The sequence below is a fragment of the Parambassis ranga genome, chromosome 12, assembly GCF_900634625.1.
Source record: "Parambassis ranga chromosome 12, fParRan2.1, whole genome shotgun sequence".
NCBI classification, from domain to species: domain Eukaryota; kingdom Metazoa; phylum Chordata; class Actinopteri; family Ambassidae; genus Parambassis; species Parambassis ranga.
The window spans coordinates 7,612,244-7,634,425 of NC_041032.1; the positions used below are offsets into that span (position 1 = coordinate 7,612,244).

The following is a 22,182-nucleotide window of genomic DNA, read 5'->3' on the forward strand; positions in this document are numbered from 1 at the left end:
AGGCTCTTATGTAAGTGAATTAGCAGGCGAACGTAGCATTTCATTTTTGATGTGCTGTGCTGTTAATCAGAGACTTTCTGCCTTATTTACTGCTTTCAAGCTAAGGAGAAAGTTAGAGGTTTGTAATGAATTTGCAAATCTTTCATGACTTGTGTTTGTGTCTCTAACATGAGCTGCTTCTGTCCATGCGTTCAGCACTTACTGAAGGATAGTGCTGTCACCCTGCCTCACCTGGGCCTCATTTATGTCTTCATGCATACATTATACATGGAATGATAAAATGTATAGAAGCACAGGGGGCTCAGAGTAACACTATTAATCCATCAGACTCAACAGCCTGCACATTTTAAAGCATCAGAGGTTAAATGAATGTGAAAGTGGCCATTTCCAGGTTTAAAGGTGTAATTGACTGTTGGCTTGTTTGTTGCTGTTTTTTAGTGGTCAGACCTCTTTGTGGGGGAGAAGCTATATGCCAATAAAAAGCCATTATCTTTCTTTATCTCTGCAAAACAAAAGGGGCTGTTTCCACTCTATTTTCATTTACCGGTACTAATTGTGGAAACAAGGCAAGATTGGAGAGGAAGTCATGAGCAGAAATTCTTAAATAATGTAACTGTATTTAACCTATTGCCATGGGATGGGGAAATATTAGCGTTTATTAGTGTGTGTGGTTTTTTTGCAATCTAACATTCACACTCTTTACTGCTTTTGCCCTTTTACTGACCACCCACCTGGTTGGTGAACACAATAAATATTAATTGGTGCAGCTGAAAATGGTAGCATGGAAGTTGTGAGAATTAATCAAGATGGCTGTAAAATCAAAACGATGAGCTTAAAGATACTCACAAGCCAATTTTCTACCAGAGTCCATGTGCTTGTTTTTTCTGATAGCCGGTGTTGAACTGCAAAAGCTGTAGCACTATGGTTCAAAGAATCCTGAAGAATATCACACCACTAGTTTCTTTTTAGCATCTTGTATTAGTGCTGCAAACATAAAACACACATCTGACATGATTCAGAGGATTTCAGTGTCTGTCTTTGGAACATGCTTGTGTCTAGCCGCGAGCGACCATGTACCTTAGGCTGTATATTTGTTATATGGGTGTATATGTGGTTCTGCTACTGTTTTTATGTCAAATGCTGCTATATTTTGACATTGATGTCACTGTCACTCCTTCTGTCTAAGCGAGGCTGATTCATGGATCTCCGACGGAACATTTGACTGCAGGGACAGCAGGGGTGGGACATCACATATTAGTGTGTGTGTGAGTGTTGCATGTCTTCATTTTTGTTCGCTTGAATGAGAATGAATCTATTTTCAGTCGGGTAGTGGGTAGTAAGGCGGTGAACATTGGCTGCTGAAGAGGGCAAAACAGATTTTTAAATAAAGTCATTGGATGAGTAAGGGCCACAAAAGGCTCGCAGCCATGAGAGCGACCATCAGAAGGAGCGCTCTGAAGTATTTTCAGACCAGGACAAAACATAAGTGCAGTTAATTTTGCTCTGGAGGCAAAGGCTGTTAAAACATATTTAAGACATGTGCCACTTGGTGAGTCAAAAAAAACAAGCCTGGGTCCCATATGGTTGTAAGAGAAACAATCTGGATAATGCAGGTACTAATTTGAATCTCAGTCACATCTGTTGAAGTGCATTGCTGGGCCTTTTCATATTCCTCCTGTTAATTAAAGCCCGACTTGTCCCTTTGAAAACACGGCCGGATTGGCTTTTCTGTTAAAATAATACAAGCTGAAGTTTTACAGATCTTCAGGGCAGAGCAGATTAGCATGAGGCCACATTTTAAAAAGGATTAGCAGACGAGCTGATCATTTATGAACACATGCAGAGGCGAGAATGGAAAGAAATGATTTAAGGTGCTGGGTTATCATATGTAAGCCTCTGTGTTGTGGCTATTGCTAAAAATTGTAACACATAAAAGTTATATTTTATCGGATTTACAAAAAGCCATCAATTAAAGCAAATAAATACATAAGTTGATGGATAAGCATGTTAAAATTGGAGTCAGTGCTGCAGATGTGACTGCTTTCTGATAATAAAGTCTAGATAGTAGCTGCAGCAAACAACAAGGTTATCAAAGACTGGACCATGTTGTGCACTTATACTGGCCTCTGAGGGACTGTGTGTGTGTGCGGTTGTGTGTCCACATTTGTGATAAAGGAGAATTTGTGGAGCACAGACAGCTTGTCAGCTACCTGATATAGCAGTGAGACCTGTGTGCTGGGTTATTGATGGCTTCAATTAGGAACTGGCTCTCCATGAGAAGCCACACTCACCTTGTTGTACCTGTTTAATATTTCTTCACTTTCTCATGGGGAACGTACTGTAGCGCTCAGGGTGCACTGATAAATGTAACATGTTGCTTAGAATGCAGGAACCAGGCTGATATTTTGAGTATCGAGTAAATATACTGCTCCTTTGTGTGGTGTGTTTGTGGATCAAAAGTCACTTTTTGCCTGTTTTCACCATTTATTTTCATTTCTTTCATTCCTAATTACTGTAATCTACAATCAGTAGAGTTTTCGACTGATGTTGCAGTGATCAGAGAGGTAGAAAGGGGGAAAAGGCACGGCTGATACAAAGTGGTGAAGATGAGCTGAAGCACATGCTGCTTTCCCACGCCCCTCCCTATCTCTGTTCACGCATGCACATCTTTCTCTCCCCTTTCTCGCACACAGACACACACCTACAACCTCTCACAGCTCTGGGTGACTTGCTGTTCATTTTGGTGTGCTGTTGGAGTATCACTAGACGGTAAAAAGTGGGTCACTCATGGGTCTTGTCCCATCTTGTGGGTAGCTATTATTTGCTCTCACTCGAGTGTGGCGGGGCCCCGCTGTCCTTTGTCTAACAGTTGGACTCTAACTTGTCAATGGATAATGGTTTACTCCCTCTCTTTTTGTCCTCACTCTTTCTCTCTCCATTCTTCCGTCAACCACTGGTTGACTCAGTACTGCCTAAGGCTCACTGCCAAAGGCTCACAACTCTGTGCTAAAAGGTTACTTACGTTGGCCAGTGCAGCTGAAGAGGGTGTGAGATCATTCAAATAGTTTAGCTCACTGCACCGGGTCAGTTTGTGTGTTCCTGCCTATTAACGTGTGATTATTTTTAAATTATGTGGCTGTGAGAACTACTTTATTTACTCAAGAGCTACAGTCAAGGATACATTCATCCATTTTGAAGAATGCTTCCTCTTAGAATAAAAGAGGAAGCTCCACCACCAGACGTAGGAATCTAAAAATATAACAGTGTAAATACTGACCATCATCCCTCAAAATATGTCAATATTATTTGATCTAGCTTTAAGTACTGTGTGCTCAAATACTTGGAACTGCTTGTGTACGTGCTCTCTGGATCTGTGTAATAGTAAAGGGAATGCTTCATGCCTCTGCAGCACACATTAACATGATCAGTTTTGACAACAATGACTCGCTTCTCCCACAGCTAGAATGTTTGTATATGCATGACATAAAATAAATAAATTGCTACTTAAATATAGGCCAGTGTTTCATGCCGCATGGAAACTTGAAGGGCTTTTCAGTCTTCAGTCCTGTTTATAGAGGTCTGTACTGGAAACTGTGAGTTTCTCTTTGTTTCACTTTTGAGATGGAGCTCACAAAACCACAAGTATAAATACTGCTTGTCTTTACATTTCTGCCACTAATTAGGGTTAATTGTTTCCATGCACACAGCCGAACCAGTGCTTCCCTGTGTGTATCTGAGCAGAGCCTGTCTGTCAAGTCTATTGACAGACACACAAACACACACACACACCGCCACAGCATATCCAGTGCTCCCAGTCAGGTCGGACACCTCCTCTCCCACAATAACTCGTGTGTTTGTGTGAAGAGGTCCTGGCTTTTGTATCCCACTGATATCCCAACAGTAGGTGCTATCTGTCTCTGCTCATTGTCAGTGAGACATGTCACCTGGAGTGTTGTTGTATCGGTTGGCTGCTGGTGGTTAGTAGTTGCACACACAACGTGCTGAGGAGACACTCAGTAAATGTCTGGTTCACGATTTATGAATTCTTTGCATTGTGTGTCTGTGACACTATAAAAATGACTTTAAAAGTAAAGACGCAGTTTCACTCTTGATCTCTAGTTTCAGAGTTTCACGAAGGATGGGGTTGATAATCCCCACTTTAAAGCAGACAGATCAAATCTGTTTCTGTGGCTGGATCGTGTTTGTCTGAATGTGTGTATAAGTGTGGGAGTAATATTACGGTAACTCAGACACAGTGTGTCTTATGACTCATTGTATCTGTCCAGTGAGTGTTTATCTTATTGGCTGCAGCACAGGTTATCAACATGGTATACCCTGCTACAAAAAGAAAACATGGTCATGACTTGAATATTTTTCAAAGGTAAATTCTCCTTTTCATTCTCTTAGAACATGATTTATACTTCAAGTTTGGAGAAGAAGAAGAGAAGAGAAGGAGTACAGCCCAGACCCACCGAAAACATATGTAATCACTGCTTTAGCTTGCTGTTTGACTGTCCTTTGTGGCAGCAAACTGAAGCCAGCATGTCAGTCTCTGCAAGGCCACCAGACTCCATTCATGAAAAATAAAATTTTACCTTGCAGAACATGGAAATTGCTGGTGTCTGCTGCTGTATAACTGTGGTGTGTTGACACATTAGTTAACCCTAAATCAGTGTGTTACAGCAGTGATGACACACATTAACACAAGCAAACTAACCTATTGTTGCAATGGTAGATCAGATGCTGCCTCGTGTGCATTGTGTAGTTGGTGTGTGTTTGTATCCTCCTTCATAGTCTAAATAATGTTACTGATAACATCATATTTTCAGTATTGTCTATACAGGGATACTACCACCCAGTGAGCCTCATCTGTGTGTGTGTGTGTGTGTGTGTGTGTGTGTTTGTACGCGTGCTGAGGGTGTTTGTTGGCGTAGTGTACTGATGCGAGTACTCATTAGAACAACAAGGCTGACTGTACTCGGGTAATCCAGAGGACACATCCAAATAAACCTTAACATGCTTCATGTCAGACATACAGTCACACAAACACACACACACACACACACACACACACACACTGAAGACACGAGTGGACCTTCTCCTGTCATCTACCTTCTTTTTTTCTTCCTCTCCCTCCTCTTTCTTCCTCCGTCAGACGCTCAGCTGGGCAGATTAGTGGAGCGCACGTTGCCCACAGGGGAATGCAGCATTTGTGGCTCTGCAGAGCAGAGTTTATAACCTTTGGGAAGCCTATTTTGAGACAATTTCTGCATTTATTTTGGTTGTAATGTCTACACATCAACTCTGTGCTTCTAGATAGGCTTTATTTTCCTACTGTACTTGAGAAGTGCATTGCGTGCACACTGATTATAAACTGTGAGAAACAACATGGCTGCCACATGTCTTCTCCGTTTTGAGACTTGCTGTGCTTGTTTGTCGGCCTCCGTTTATCTGTGGGTGGTCATAAAGGCCAAAATGTCAGAGTTGAGCTAAAGTACAAACAAAGACAGTGTCTGTGATAACAATAAATATGATCTTTATCTGTTCTGAAGATTCAGTTCTGACCAGTAACTCAACTTTTTAACAGAGCTGTGGCAAGACTTAGTGTTTACTTGTTCCTAGGACAAATACAGAAAAGTAAACATTTACACATAGAGACATAGAGACCTAGGATAGTGTGGTTTGATTTCATATAATAGTGATCAGATTTGCAAGACCACCACATCTCATTTAGAAATAAAGCTTTTTATTTTGTGTGCATTTGTTTGCATCTGACTCATAACTTGTTCTGGTTTTCAGGCAGGAAGTGTTTGAATTCAAGGGCAGCAGGACATTAGGGCTTTTGTTAGGGGAGCTGTTTTCAGTTAGCTGCACTGCACTGCTGTTGTACACTCGTCACACATCTCACACACACTCATGAAATGATGAGACTGGCTTGATAGACACACACACCTCATAGAGATGATGACCAAAACGACTCCTTTGTTCCTCCACTGAGCTTCCACATGCTCTCTCTCTCTCTCTCTACATTCCCATCTTTGTTTTTTTGGTTGCGTTTAATGTTTCTGTACATTTGTGTGATGATGATTACATTGTTGTCAGGCTGATACAAAACACACACACACACACAGCCCACAGATTCACCCAATACACCTCAGTGTTGATAGATGGCATTCATATGTCCTTGTGGTGCATTCTGCTCTGTATGAGATCATGCTAACCCAAGCATCTACCTCTGTGTGTGTGTGTGTGTGTGTGTGCAGCTGCCTTGCCCTTGGTATGTAATAAGCATGTGAGACTGCGGCTCTTTGCACATCTGTCTGGTGGTTGAGAAACTGTGCAGTGCACCATTTTCACCGGCAGCTGCCCCACCCCCACCTGCTATACCCTCCCAGTCACATTGTACACACACACACACCAAAGGAGGTCGTTTCCACAGAGTTTAAGGACGCCTACACTCCATTGGGAAATCTGCCTTTGTCTGAATGAGCACAAGAACCTGCTGTGCTTTCATCATGTTTCCCCACTCGTCTCTTTATGTACAGAACTGTAAAAGTTTTATCAAATAGCTTCATACAAAGTGCAGTAAAAACACAACTCTGTCTTTAGCGAGACCACTTCTAACTATAAAGGAGTATCAGTTCTTCTGCCTGCCAGTACACTTGTACTGGCAGGTTTTTCTGTGGATTCAGGGCTATGGATGGCAGTGACAGGCCTGACAAGTCATGATTTGTAGAGAGACCTGAAGTCCCTATGCCACTTGAGGGCAGACCTCTGCTCCATTAACTTCAGTGGCACACAGTGGATTTCTTTCATCAATCTTTCTCAAAAAGGAATCTCATTTTGGTTGACATTACATTTCACACTCCTAGATGCACTGCATTGTTTTTAAATGCTGTTCCACAAAAGTGTACTATCACATTGTTCATAAGGAGTTTGTCTAATATTAGACACCAGTCTTATTTTTCATATTTATAGAATTTGAAGCACTATTTTAGTTTCACTTGATGTCCCTATTCATTTGCACAAAAACAGGCTGCGGCTTATCATACAGCGAGTGCCTGTTTTTGAATATTTTGAGTCTAATCGCTTGGTACAGTTGTGTAAAACCAACATTATCTTTTTGATTGCCTGCAGCAATCGAAGCTTTAAACATGCTTATATGCTCCCCTGCTCTCTTATAACTGCACTGAAGTTAAATGACACCCGTGGGCGTACACCCATGCATACATATGAGGCTCTACAACCTGCGGTGCCGCGCTCCATCCCTGCTTGTAGTGTCTTGTTACATAAGCGGGCTAATGTTACCCTAGTAGGCCGAGTAACTGGCACCTCAATATCAGTCATCACCCCAGAGAGACAGAGAGGAGAGATGAAAGGGGAGCAGAGGCAATGAAATGATAACTAGAAAGTTTGAGATGGGATTGAAAAGCTAACTGAGTGGAGTTAGTGAAGGAAGAAGAATGAGATGAAACCACGGTGAGATGTTCTTCCTGCACAGCTCTGAGTGGCAGACAGATGCCCTCATGGCCATGTTTGTAGTTTTCAGTGACAGCTTGTATCCTTGATCTGGCTCAGTAAAAGCTCCACTCTTGAATCTCTCAATTACCATCCTGCAGAGAAACACAGAAAAGGCATTAATCCTCCCAATTCATGTCTTGTATGCACTCTGGGCCTATCGGAGTGTTTCCTTTCTAAACACATTCTTTTAACCCAAATTGAATATATCATTCCTCCCTCGAGGCGCCAGAGAAGAAAGGCTCTAATTCATACAGCCTCCCTCACCGTCTCTCTCTAAGTAGTTAATGCTTTTGAGAGGTTCCTATCTCTTCTCATCTCACTGCTGTTGGTTTTTTTTCTCACCAACTTTCTCTCAACCTGTTTTTGCCACTTTTGTCACTTTTTCTGCCTCAGAATGTGCTCACAAGGGAGTTAGCTTTGGAGATGGAGACTTGTTCATGCCACCCCCATACATTGTGATGAAGCAAGCAATCTTCAAATCCCAAACCCTTACAGATAGGTACAATCAACATGTCTTGCAGCAGCTGTTTTATGTATATATGAGTATGTGTGTGTACACATGCCCTTGTCCTTCCATGTCTAGTTACAACAATTATTTGATTAGTTGATCAATGCACAAATAATGTAACAATATTCACATTGTTTTTGTAGTAGAAGCAAAAACCAAATGTCATATTTGTTGGGGTTTTATTAAAAGATCCATCATTTGTTCGATCAATAATCTGTAATCTGCGTGCGCTCGTGCTGCTTTTGTTTCCTTGTTTTGAACGCATTGTGAACACATGTGTTAGCTTCTGTTTAGCTCATGACTGTGTGTTTGACTTTGGGTTATTATGAGTCGTGTCCTTGAAGAGGACAGCGCGCTGGCATCATTTCCAGAGGGAAGCAGAAAAAAGAGCACACATATGCTTACACAGGTCTACTCTGAGTTTTGAGTAGTGTCTCTCCGCTTGGTCTTGTTACCAAGGAGACTGGGCCTGAGGTGAATGTATTCAGTAAATACCTAGGAGGATTTAAGAGAGAGGTGAGGGGTTTGAGAAAAGGTTGATCAGGCAAACAGGCCAGTTCATCATGTAGCTGTAAAATGACTACAAAATGTCATAGTATTGCTGGATTTATTATCCAAAATCTTTCATTCTTCATAAGACCTAAGAAAAAAAAATCAATACTTTTTTCTGTTTTTCTGTTTCTGTAAAAAACAATATAAGTTCTTTGCTTATTGCTGATCTGCCACTTTGTAGACATGCAGTGATTCTTTAGAATACTGACTTGTAATGTGTGGAGGGGGATCAAATAGCAAGCTGGTCCTTTGTGACCCAGTCCCTTAGGACACACTGGTGAGCTGAGCCCATAACCTTCAAGAGACAAGCAGCAGACTGTCAGCCAGAGGAACATAGATAATTGAAAAGCAGAAACCTTTTTTTTCATCTTCCTAATTATTCTCCGTCCTCATTCTGTGAAAATGTGCATGTGTGTTCATGTGAATAGAAAAATGTCTACTGTACAGCTGGTTTAGAGTGTGTGTAGGCCCTTATGAGTGTATTTGATTGTGTGAGGGGGAAATGCATGTGTGTGTATAGGTTTTAAAGCCATCATGGGAATGTGTGAGTGCTGGATTCAGGTAATTGATGCTGCGATGCTTGAAACTGGCAGACAGTCAGACTGGCCTGGTGCCAGTGTAAAGAAGGGGGGGAGGAGGCGAGGGGGGGGGGGGCGAAAAGGGGAGGAGGAGAAGATTAGAGCAAAACTGATACAGTTCACAGAAATTACATGGCAACCATCAGATTGACCGGCTGTAAAATGACAGCTAACCTTATGTTAGTTTTCTTCTTGTTTTTAATGGAAAGGCAGGTTGGATGCATGAGTTTGCACTGTTAACTAAATAAAAATAACCTTCATTGGATAATTCACCTGAAACACCTCTGGTTACATTTCCTAATGTAGCATGGATAAAAAGCCTCTTCTGTTTTTTTTGACACATTACCTAATCAGAAATAAAATTCTCTTCCTGTTGGCTTCGGTAACCCGGGCAACAGTTCCCCTGGAGACAGGCTTTTGGGAAAATCTCTATGGTCTGTTTAGCAAAGTCCTAACGTGTGTCCCCCTGAACAGCTCCGGCATAAAGCAGCAGTTTACTGCCCTAAGCAGTGATGATGCTGTGGCTTGTGTTTGACCAGAGATTAAGCAGACGGGGGCCTTTTGTGCTCATTCTGCTGTTTGTGGATGATAAGCGCTGCTGCAGGGTGTAATGTCTGAGCCAGGAGCTGTGGGATGGGGAGCTGAGGGTTAAGGTAAACTGAGTAGTAGCCATTTTGGTTTGTTTTCATGCATCATTAATTCATGATGTTTTTTTTGTTTGTTTGGATGCAGTGCACATTAAACATACAGTGGAATAAGCATATTATATTTAGGACTTAAAGGGACAGTCCTGACAGTTTAACAGACATAATAATGATGTTGGCACAGCCTCAGGTCAGGGATACAGTGAGTTTATTTCATTGACGATGTTCATTATGGGAAGATGCCAGTATTTAATTTTAAAGCTGCTCTATACATATTATGTGCCCATACATTAATATCAAGATGACAGTTGTGTTGGTTAACTGCACTGTATAATGGAGTGGCAGAAATGTTTGGCACTCAGTGCTGCGGCATGTTGAGAGAGCTTGGTTTGGTTTCTTAGAGACAACCTCGGCAGCAACAGCAGCAGGAGTGCAGCATTACCTGCGTTACAGGACTCAGGGGATTGTTGTTGGCATGATATGATGAGATGCCAGGAAAACGCACACACTGAATGCTGACCTGTGTGAAGTATATAAAATAATTGCATGCAAATCCAGGAAGATTTTTCAGTTCAGTAATACACTGTGATGGGCTCACTGTGGGGCTGAATATCCACCTGCATACGCTGCTGTATGCTGAGTTAGCTCTCATTTCATTTTTAACCAATTAGTGAGCGTTGACATTCTTTTACTGTACATTCAGGAAAATCAACAAGCTTCTTGTGGATGCAGCCTCCAGCTGGCTGATGCTTCTTTGGTATCTGCTGTGCTGCCAGGCTGAATATCCATTATGCAGGACTTTTGCAGCTCCGTGTCAACATAAACAGCATAATCCCATTATAAAACTCACAAGCGCTGCACGTTATAGAAAACTCCCATAGAAGCATTTCTCCTGGGAAACTAACAAAAACATACATAGTTTGTTGGTCTGCAGTGAAAGTAGACAAATGTTTGAGCGTGGTCATTATATTATTAGAGTGATGAGTAATTAGACCTCTGTTGTATATCTGCCTGTGAGATAATCTGTTGTACATTATTACTGTTCCATTTTTGCTCACTGTTAGCAAATTGTAAAATGGAATCTCTACAAAAATTAAAAATCATCCCTCATACGTCAGACTTGGGAATAATTAGGATCAGTCATCAATCACTTTTGAGTCTTTAGTTTTTTCTGAAGGGGATGTATGTGTTGCCAATATCTTGAAATGGCCACTGTGTGTTGTCTAGCTGGTGCTTTTATTGATTGGAGTAGTGATACTGTTTGGTAATTGGATTCCAGCTTGCCTGCTCTAGGCACACTATGACTCATGAAGACACAGTAGCCGAACACAAAACCCGTGTGACCTTTGTCCCCCTGCTCCTCCACTGCGTTAACCTCTAGCCTCTAACCTTTTGCTCTGCTTGGAGCTCCAAATGCCTCCAGCTTCCAGCAGCAGACACACAAAAACACCTGTGATTGTGTGTTACATATTCATATTGTCTTGGCAGCATGTCAGTGCTGGTTAATTCCCATCAGGCTTTGCTGCACTGTTTTATGTTTTTTTTTGCAAAAACTGACCTGTTTTTATCAAAGATGGATTACAAGGCTTGCTAAACATGGTGATGATCGCTGGCGTAATATTACACTGTGTGAATGGCAGCATGCTAACATTAGCATTTACTTTAAAATGTGCAGGTAGCTACCAGATGTCAGAGTGAACTGTTTGTTTTTGAAAATAGTGTGTGTCTCATTTTCAGCCCCCATTTTAACCCTTTAGTCGCACATTCTGCTTCTGTCATCATAGTGAAAAGAGTTGTGATTGTGATTTTACATAAGGTTAAACTGTTGCAATCAAACTTTGTTTTGAAAGCATGCAAGCTTATTCAAAGACAAAGAAAAATGAACATGTGTCTGTTTTACTCATTAGAGCATTTAAAACCCACACATTACTTATGATGGGCCGCAGAGTGTTTTCCACAGAGCCATGGAGATTTAAGTGCCAGCTTCAGTGTAGATAAATTAATGAGGCTGCTCTCCGCCCACACAGAAACACACACGCAATCGCCACGGTGCTCATGATGCATTAAAGAGAGTGTCAGAGGGCCGGGGTCTGCCCTCCAAAATTTACCACCGCCGTGAGATCGTGGACTGGCTCCTGCAAAGGGCCAGCTCAGAAAGGAAACAGGAGTACAGCAGGCAGACGGAGAACAGATAGTGGACAAAAGATTGTGTATAAACACCATCAGAAGCAAAGACAGACAAATCACCACTCTACTCTGACGCTCCTACAGCCTCTTGCTGACTCAACAACCCAAAACCTAGCATGTTCTATTTTTTATCTCACATCCCCATCTTTGCCTGTAAAAGAACCACTTTCTAATGAACGCCTTCCATATTCCAGACTGGAGCTGGTAATTTAGCATGCTGTATTATTAATCACAGTCTCCGTGTGATTTTGCAGCAATTTGAACGCTGATTTCCCCCATAATGCTTCAGGGGTCTGGGAAATGAGTCTCTTTCCTAATGACTTTAGCATTTGACAGAAAAAAGACGTGACAGGCGCTTATGGAATCAAAGGTTTGTCTTGCAGGATAAGGGTAGAGCTGTGCGTGCGTCTTTCTGATCCAGCATCCACTGAGACAGGAGACTGCTGTACTCCAAAGTCCTGCGTGATGAAAGGACGCTGCACAGATAGAATAAGAAAGCTGTAGAAACAGAGAGATGGAGGAAGTAAAACACACAGCAGCACAGAGGGGAACAGGACACACAAGATACAGCAGACTTTGTGACTGATTGGTTGTGTAATTATTTCTGTGTGTGTGTCTGTCTATACTTCTACAGCAATTATCTTTATTTGTGTGTATGGGACATTTTCTATGTATATTATCTGCAACCTGCCCTCCCTGTCAACATGTCACTTTTTTCTGTTTTTTTTTTTTACATCATTTTCTGCTGCACTGCTCTGTCCTTGGTTATCTACACACTATACATATTTTATATCCACCTTACAACATTGATGCAGCATTATTGATGCAGCTGTAAGTACGAGGGGAATTCAAACATCTATAGTAAGGCTGTATCCTCCTGGTTCAGTCGATAGATCAATATGCTTTCATCCAACCAAATACTCATCGGCTCAGCCGGCACTCTGAACTCACACACCACACTGGAAACTGCTGGAGCTTATTTATTTTTATTAAAGCTTATGGCCTCCAAAATAAATAGCTGATGTGTTTTTCCTCTGTTTAATACTACTCGCTGTGTTGTCATAGGTGATCAACTTGCCTCCTTCCACATATGGAGTATGTATAACAAACCCTTGGCGTCTGTGCTGTTGTTACTTATTCAATATTACCTGCAGCCTGTTTTAGTGTTAAAGTTGCTTTTTTGGCTAAGCAGCAGTCAGTGCTGCAGGTGAAATAACTCATGACTGATATCTGTCTGACATTCTTTCTCTGTGACAAAGATTTATGACATGGAAAAACATGCTCAAACAGTCTGCATCTGTTTCCACGAGGAAAATGTACAGAAACACATGTGAGAAGTAAAAAGCTATTCCAGTCTGTGAGGCCACTCCCTTCATCCAGTGGTGTGATTTCAGGCCACTCTTACTTCCTCTTTTGTCCCGGTTTTGTCTTTCATCCCTCCATTCTGAGACAAAGGGATGATCAGATCGCTGCAGGGGGCGCTGTTAGTTTTTAAAGGAGCAGCATTTCTGACTTGGCACTCGCCCCAGCTTCTATAACTGAAACCGGCTGCTGCTGCTGCTGCTGGGTTGTTTCCACAGAGATTATCAATGCTGAGGCAAAGAGATTACCTCCAGCAAACAAATTGGTTTATTATGATTTCTCAACTTGACTATGTTAATAAGCCGGGAACAAGGAGATAGACATCAGGACGACTGTGATTGTTGGTTCAATTGGGGGGGGGGGGCAAAGATGGTCGACAGGTCATCAAACTGAGATTGTGTAAGAAATGCAAAGTACTCTCTCCCTCCTGAGCTGCTGAAAGAAGCCACGTCCAGATTTTTTTTTTTTTTTTTGCGCCTAAACTGTAAATACACAAGAGTTTAAGAATAGAGCCCTGTGCAATTTATGACACTACGTCAACCCTCTAATGACAAGATACCGACATTTATCAAATTAACTGCTGTCAAGCGGCTGTGCAGTGGCAGGAGGATTACCGGAGAAACGCTGCGCTCAAGTTCATTTGGCGGCATGTCTGTCCCCTCCAGCTATGCTGTGGCTGAAGCTTCACTTTAATTTCCACAGCTTTCCACATTTACTCGCCTATACCAGCCCCCTCTCTTCTCTGCTAAATTGTCTCTAAATTGGATATTTAGGGTATGGAGGAACTCAGGGGATAGGTTGGCCTCTCTGCTTCACATCCTCTCTACAATGCTTCATCATATATACTGTATATATCTAGCAGTAATGAAAATTGCAGCATTATTCAGGAGAGAGGATGCTTCTTATTTATCTCCAGTATCCAGACTTGCTTTCTTCAATAAGCCCAGCCCTTTAAAACCCTACTAGTTCACTGTATATGCATTAGATTTGGGGTGGGGGAATTAAAACACACCATTCAGCCTCTGATTACATTTTCTCTCATCAAATAGCTGGATTAAGGAAGAAGGATCTGAGTGTTGTAACATTAGCATCGTATGGGGCAGGGTGGGGCTTTAAGGTATGAGTGTGTGTGTGTGTGTGTGTGTGTGAGAGAGAGAGAAAGAGCTAGAGGTGGGGTTATATTGGCAGTGTTAAGATGACAGACCTCTTCCCCAGGTCCAATAAAGGCGTCAGCAGCCGGGGCAGATTTATGACTGCCATGCTGGGTGTTGAACGCCTGATGGGGGGGATGGAAAGGCTGCTCACTATCGAGGATATCTTATGCCTCCTTTGAGAGTCACTCCCCTTCTCCCTTTAATTTAATGGCTCAGTCGGTTGCATTGTCTCTCTCTGTCCTCTGTCATGATTACTAGTTGTCATTTTCTTTGTTCGTAATCATTTTTAGAAATTATTTTTGTCCGAATGCTGCTTTTATGTTTTGTTTTTTTTTTTTACTTTCACCCCTCCTTTTTTACTTTTGCACCAAACACTGCATTGTAGGGCTTTAGGCAACAATTGTTTCCTTTGTTAGTCAGCCACAGCCTTCTTTATCTCAGACAAGCCTTTAATTCCTATGTGTGTATGACAATCAGTGCGACACACAGTCGATGTTTAGCTTGCCTTTGGACTCTAACACTGTGTCTAGATAGTTGAGAGAATAAAAAGTTGAAGGAGAATGAAGCATGAGACAAAGCCCGCTGTCAGCCAGGTGGTTTCTTGGCACCGCTTCCTTTGTACAGCTTTACTCACTTTATATGAGTGTGAGTGTGTTATTCTCAGAGGTGATCATCTTTTTGGCCTTCTCCAGTCTCCTCATTGAATTTTAGGCTTAAACTTGAGCGTGAAAAGAACTCTCAGAGCTTTGCTCTTATATACTGGCTAAAAAAAATCAATGCTATTGCAGCTTTAGTATGTAAGTTTTCGTGCTAAGTGAAACTTAGGAGACAGCAGAGGTTAAATGTGAATGTGGTGCAGCTACAATGTTATGCTTAGGGTGGGAGTCGTCACCACAAAAAATAGTAGAGAAGCTTATTGTAGAGGGGATGTCCTTATTAGAAGAAGGAATAAATGTTTCTAAATAACACAAACTTATTATAAAAATAAAGACCTGCTACCTGCTGCAGATGATTTAAATTCACCATTTTAGGAAATATTGACTGAAAATAATTGATTGACATGATTGACTGAATTTTTTAAACAGTTGTTAACTTTCAGGCTACTCTTAGGTTTGATGCAGTATCCAATCATACAGGACATCACATTAACAGATCAATGTCACATGACACCCTGATACCCAGATATCCCTGCCCTTCCTTTGATATTGTTTTGGAAAGACCCGTGTGTTGCCATAGCAGCCAAGCAGCAGCTATTCCCAGGGTGATTGTAGTTTTCCACCTGCAGTAGGAAAAAGACCTGTTCCCCTCCCAAACAGTGTTTCCATGTAAACATTTTACAGGAATGTGTGTGTGTGTTTATGTTCATGAGTGTGTGTTTTATTTTTATGGCTTGAAGCAGAGTTTGGCTGTTTTGTTTTGCCAATAGCTCCAGGAAAAAAATCAATGGGTTGACTGTTTTTTGGAGAATAATCTGCCCTGCTCTTTAGGCTTCGGTTGCTTTTTTTCGTCATGTTTTTTTAGTTTTCCTTTGGGGGAGGATAGTTTAAGATGCTAGAGAGGAAGGGAAAGTGTGCAGCAGCAGCTGAGAAGAACAAGAGGAGGAAGATGCTGATCTGTGAGCAGCATGAGGATGAAGAGGCCAGCTGTAGAGGCCACAAATAACACAAGTGTTTGGTTTAAAAGAGAAAAAAAAAAGAGTGTGAGAGGCTGAGAGAACAGAAAGTGACTCAAGGCGACGTTAGCTGTGATGAGGTCAGACGTGGACAGACTGAAGCCTAGTGTTTGATGACCACAGGCTATAGTGACCCATTAACAGACTTGTAAAACTCCCTGCCCCCATCGAAAATGCAGTTCACGCACACACAAACCATCATTACAGGTTATGATATAGAGACAAATGACGAAGCCTTTTAGCAGACTAGAGTGTTTTTTACTATATCATCAATTTGAACTGTGTTTATATAAATCAGAAATGTTTGGATTGTCTTGTTTTATTCATAAGAAGTAGATAATTTAGGATATTTGACTTGTTTTTTTCATCTTTATACACATAAATTCCTCAGGAGGCCCTTTGTTTAGTCAGTTTCAGAGCATGGATGATTAATTTGGCATTTCATGTATTCTTATTTCATCCACACTTACTCATTATTATTCATGATTGTGGTTTTAGTGCTGTGACTATGCCCCCCTTTTAACCAGGAGGTGGTTACAGTCCAAAAATTTTCTTTAAATGCTCAATATGTTTGGCCTCAGGGTGGTGCGAGTGTGTGTGTGTGTGGGCACTGAAGGCATTCCGCACAATACCACACACACATACACACACATATACACAGTGTGTTTCTATCAACAGATTTTCCAAAAGAGAGGTGTGATTTATTTATTTGTAATGTGTGCCATTACAGCTGGAGGAGGGATTCCTTCAAATGTCAGCTTGAGACAAGCATCCCTACATGAACACACACACACACACAGGGGGTGGGGTTAGAAAAAACAAGCCAGGATGGTACTCACTCATTTCCCCACTTGGTGTTTTTCATATCCACACCCTGTATTTTTTTAGACGAGCAATGAATCACTTCCAAAAGTGCTGCTCCTTTTTGTCAGCTTTTTGTCTCCTTTGAGTTGTAGGATGTTGTTAACACAAAGTGAATATATCATTTAAAAGTGTTGCAACTGTATAGCATATTTAGCCAGACTCTGTGGAAGAAAAACACAGCTTGTTAAGACAAAAAAATGAATGAGGAATTCTGGTTTTGCTGAAAGGTTTGGTATTGTGGGAAGAGACTGTTTTCACCAAACACATACACACATAGAGCCTCTATGTTGGTCTTTGTCTGGCAGAACGCCATTGGTCAAAGTAGGCGCAGCCACACACAAGCAGCAGTGAGTACACTTAGCAAACGGTGGGTGGGCTGAAGGTCAGACGAGCCCTGGACACACTGGCATTATTCTTCCTCTGACTTACACTCACTCCCTGTGAACATATGTCTGCATATGTGCTCATACAAACACAATAAAAGAGAGACAGGCAGATCAGAAGTTAGCATGAGAGGTGATGCGTTAAAATGAGGTAGTCTGTGGACAACACTGTGGCGTGTGATTGGTCTGAGTCAGTGCAGAGCCACAGAGCAGCATGGACAGCCCTCTGAGAAGTGCGTCTCTGTCTGTTAAATGTAGAGGAGTGGGAGGAGGTGATCAAAAGGCCCTCAGTGACATTCAAAGTCGCATCTTTCCATCAGCTGTTACGCACTACATTCTCTAAACGGCTTGAACGTCTCATCCAGAGAGAGCATGTTTTGTTGAATCTCTCACTGAGTGTGACATTATAAAACAAGTCCTTCCCAGTCAACAGTTTGTTTGCATCCAGTTCACTGACCTTTGTTTCTTGTTCTCTCCCCCTCCTCTCTCTGTGAACGGCAGCTCTCATGATCATAGGCAGAAGCGTGTCGTCTGCAATCTCTCCCACAGAGAAAGCGACAGTGCCCACCTCAGAAGCAGGTCAGAGGGAGGTTGTTGAAAATTTCCCTCGAGAGGCTGCACTCCACGCTCAAATTATTTGAACCTTGACCCAGTTTTCAGTCGGCCTTTCCAAGTGTTTCCTTTATGTTTTTGTGGTAATGCATGAACAAAGATGCAGGGGGGAAAATTCATTTTGTGTGCCCCAGTTTCCCGGAACCGCTTTAATTAGTGTTGGCAATTAACTTCGCAAGATTTGGCAACCTTCTGAGAGCATGAAGCCAATCAGCAAGTGTAATACACGACCCTGCTCAGCATGCAGGAGGTGCATCTCTGCTTTTGTCTCAACATTGAATGCCATGTAGAAAATTCTTTAGTGGGTATGAATGTGTTTTTAACTGCAGTTTACCATGTTGCAGAAATGAGGAATGTATACGGTAGCATGAGTGGTTGGTTGGGTGACAAAACTTCTGCTGGTTGTGCGTAACAACAATGCCACAGTGTTCTGCTGCTGATCATCTCATGACACTAACCCAGGTTTTGGTTTTCTCCCTTTACAGACGGGCATTTCACTGGGACCCCTCCAACGTACGGTTACGATGCAGACCGAGCTGAGGAGCAGCGACGGCACCATGACATCCTGCCGTACATCGATGACTCGCCGTCGTCTTCGCCGCACCTCAGCTCCAAGAGTCGGAGCAGCCGGGACACCCTCTCCTCTGGATCGCTGGAGTCTTCCAAGTCGGTCAGTATGCCAAAATCTGTGCATGACTGGCATCACTCTACAATGGCAGATTGTGTCAGTCCTTACATATACTTTGACCTCACTGCAGCCCAGGAAGTGGGCTAATCTATTCTTACAGCAATCCCCTCCTCTGTCAAATCCATCAATCGAGAAATCATATCTGTTCTTTGAGTGTATTGATAAATCACTGCCTCATAGCCTCAGAAGCAGTCAACCAGTAAGAAAACCTATCCACCTTAAGAGTCTGGTTTTTTTCTTATCCAGAGTATTAGGCATAATTACCTACCACCTTCACCACCACAGTACCGCCTTCATCCTCTTACCGTCACTCCTTCACTCCTTTCTTGTCTGCAGAGAGAAAACCAGTGATCCATGACGTCTGGCGCTCTTCAAAGGTTATTGTACAAGCATGGACACATAGTCAGCAATGATATAAAAAAAGCATGGGTACTATTTCTATTCCTATTATACTGAAGCATTAGTTTTGCGCCAAAAATCCTGTATGAACCAGATGAACACGCTGTAGCTATACATTCAATTAGAACAGAGGGGTATCATGGGAGAATATAACAGGGTAATGCTGCCTCTGTTCACTGTGCCCTTGGTGGAAGTAATCGCATCACTGGTCATGGAGCTGTATCAGTCTCTCTTCCCCCTTAGTCTCCACCTGCAGTGGTGAATAGGCACCTGTCAATCTGATTGATGGCTTGAATCTGCCAATAAATGATATGTCCCTTGACTGCATCTGACCTTTGACCTGTGAGCTTTAACTCTCACTGATTTAAATTTCTACACACACACACACTGCACCGTCTTCTGCTGACACATCTTTTCCTTCCTCAACCAGATGAAGAATGAAATTTGCTCTAGAAGGGAAGGAAGGGGCTTTGTTGGGTAAACCTTCATGTTTAGAGTCCCTGAGTGATGACCAGGTAAAAATACCATGCAGCACTTATAACAATCATCCATCAATGAACTCCCTGCGTGGCCCGACAGGCTTTCAATAACTGCCATCTAAATGGAGGTAATGTTGTCCTTGACTTGCCCTTGGACAGTCCCTCTTTAGACATCATCCCAGTCTGCATCTTTAATCGATGAGTCAGAGCAGAGATATGCTCTGATTGGCTCAGTGGGAGCTGATGGTTTTGTGATGTCACAGTGATGAGTCATCACCCACCATCAGCAATACTGCTGATTTAATTTTCAGCTCTGGTTCTCTCATAATCGGAGTGCTTCCTGATCTGGAAAGGAGCAATAATGATTTCTGTAATGTTACTCACCCATAATAAAACATCTTTCACTATGTATGTTAATATTTTTCTAAAATAAGAAAGACCTGCTGCTTGGTCACCTCCAAAGTTACCTCAGGTGCTGTCACTTTATGATACAAATGAGTAGCCACACCCCTCTCCCTAAACCAGCATAATCAGTGGCATTCTCTGCCATATAAATCCTTCTGTCTCACTGGCGATGGCACTTTTATGAGCTACTGGCAAGCAGGCTGTTGTGCTGAGTGTGTCTAATAGTAGACAGTCAGACACTTGACATTGATCCACTTGTCTGTAGTGTTGACACTGCATTGTCTTTGCCACCTACAGTATGAAATCCCAAAAAGAAATATCCACACACTGCTACAAGGAAGCTGTCACAGGCTGTGAAATAAGAGCGTGTCTTATTTTATTAGCAATCAGCCTATGTGGTGATTATTTGATAACAACCCAGTACATTACAGTACAGTAACACACTTCACACTTTAAAAACAAACCGTCTCTGAGACATCTTCATTACATAGCTTCATCACATTTATTAAAAAAAAAAAGAGGGAGAGTGTTGGCAGAACAATATGCTGAACAGATGAGATGAAGGGTTAATAAAGTGTGGAATGGAGCGTGCGTCCCGGTCCTGAGTATTTATGAGGGCCAACAATCTCCACGGGAAACACACAGTGACAATAATGTTGTTTGAGTCTCCTGAGCTACATTTCAGCTCTTCTTGTGTGTGTCTTCTGCCAGTTTTATGCATCCATAAACAAATCAGAATTCTTATATCATGTTGGGTTGAAACCCTGTAGAGTGATGCTTTGTGCAAATGTGAAATATTAGCATTTGTGGGCTCTGTCGCACATAAACGGATATGAATACATAGACGTGGAAACCTAAATAGACACCCTTTTAGTGTGAACCCAGAGATGGGCTCATTAGTTGCCACGGCAATGAATAAAAGATGATATGTCTGCAGATGTGGGTACTTCCTACGGGGAGTCGTCTGGGGTCTGAAACGATGAATAAACACTTTATATCTCCCCTCACTAGTTCAGAAAAACATGGCTTGGATGTTGAAGTTCCCTCCTCAAGATTCTCTCAGCCTTCGAGTGTTCTTCTGTTATTTGTTCGCCCTACAGGCGTTTTCTGTCGGGGTAAAGTGGCATAGCTCATGCCAGTACTAGTCGCTCAGCAAGAATTTTCATTCATTCATTTTTTATTAATTCACAAATATTCTGGAGGCTTAGCTGCTGCCCCAGGCTTTCCCTTTTTTAAGTCTGGGGAGACAGACAGACAGAGAGCTGCCACAGCAAAGAGCCATCATAAATCATCGTTATATTACATATTTACTGCCAGTACCACTTTATTTGCACTCATAATTTGCAAAGATAAACACTTTCCACACTTGGTTGTGTCACTGTCTATATACATAATGATCAGTTACCTGGAGATCTGTACAGTACTGCAGCGGTATTAGACGGTTTGATGTAATACATAATGCATATCTGTCAGAATCAGCCCTTTATCCATTGTTTAAGAAAGAAAAACAGACAGGCAGGCAGCTGAGTGATACTAAAAGCATGCAAGATAAAAAAGATCAAATAAATGAATAAAGTTAACAAAAACTTGCATAAATGCTTAATTCTGCCTCTGTTTGCTAGATTAGACCAAACCATTGCTATTTAATAAAGAACGCTGGCAATAAATGAGTCACAAAGTTGATAATCTGACATTAAATAATAGTCTTTTTTTTTTTTTTTTACTTAATACAGATTCATGCATATTTATCCCAGCAGTAATGTACTTCTGTGTAATGGAGTCCATAAGAATTCTATAGTGTTTCATAATTTTCTGAAACCCCTAGAGATCTGTGGCAGCATCTGCTTATGCAGTGGCCATGGAAACAGGTTTCAGACCCATTTACCCCATCACTGAAATAAATGCATGTACACCCACAGACACCCAAGTACTCGCAGTTTATGTATCCATGTAAATGCAACTCATAAGAGGTAGCATGTACTATTGTAGCACACATATTCATGCAGGTGGTCAGGAGGAATTTCGAGTCGACTCTTGGTATTGGTAATAATTTTGGTAATAATTTATTTTAGAAAAAAAATATCTCGGTGAGATATACAAAAAATAAAAAGTCACTGAACTGACTAACATTTCTGCAAAGTGTGTTTGACCTGTTTCAAGTAATATGTATACAG

At 41.8% G+C, this 22,182-nt stretch overlaps 1 protein-coding gene across 1 annotated transcript in view; it reads left to right on the forward strand.

The window, feature by feature from the left end:
* The window catches only part of LOC114443940 (breakpoint cluster region protein-like), a 55,028-nt gene that overhangs the window by 13,433 nt on the left and 19,413 nt on the right, over positions 1-22,182 (forward strand). The window contains exon 2 of the mRNA XM_028418324.1: positions 18,523-18,707. Coding sequence (XP_028274125.1) covers positions 18,523-18,707 — 185 coding nt within the window. The remainder of the gene's footprint in view (positions 1-18,522; positions 18,708-22,182) is intronic.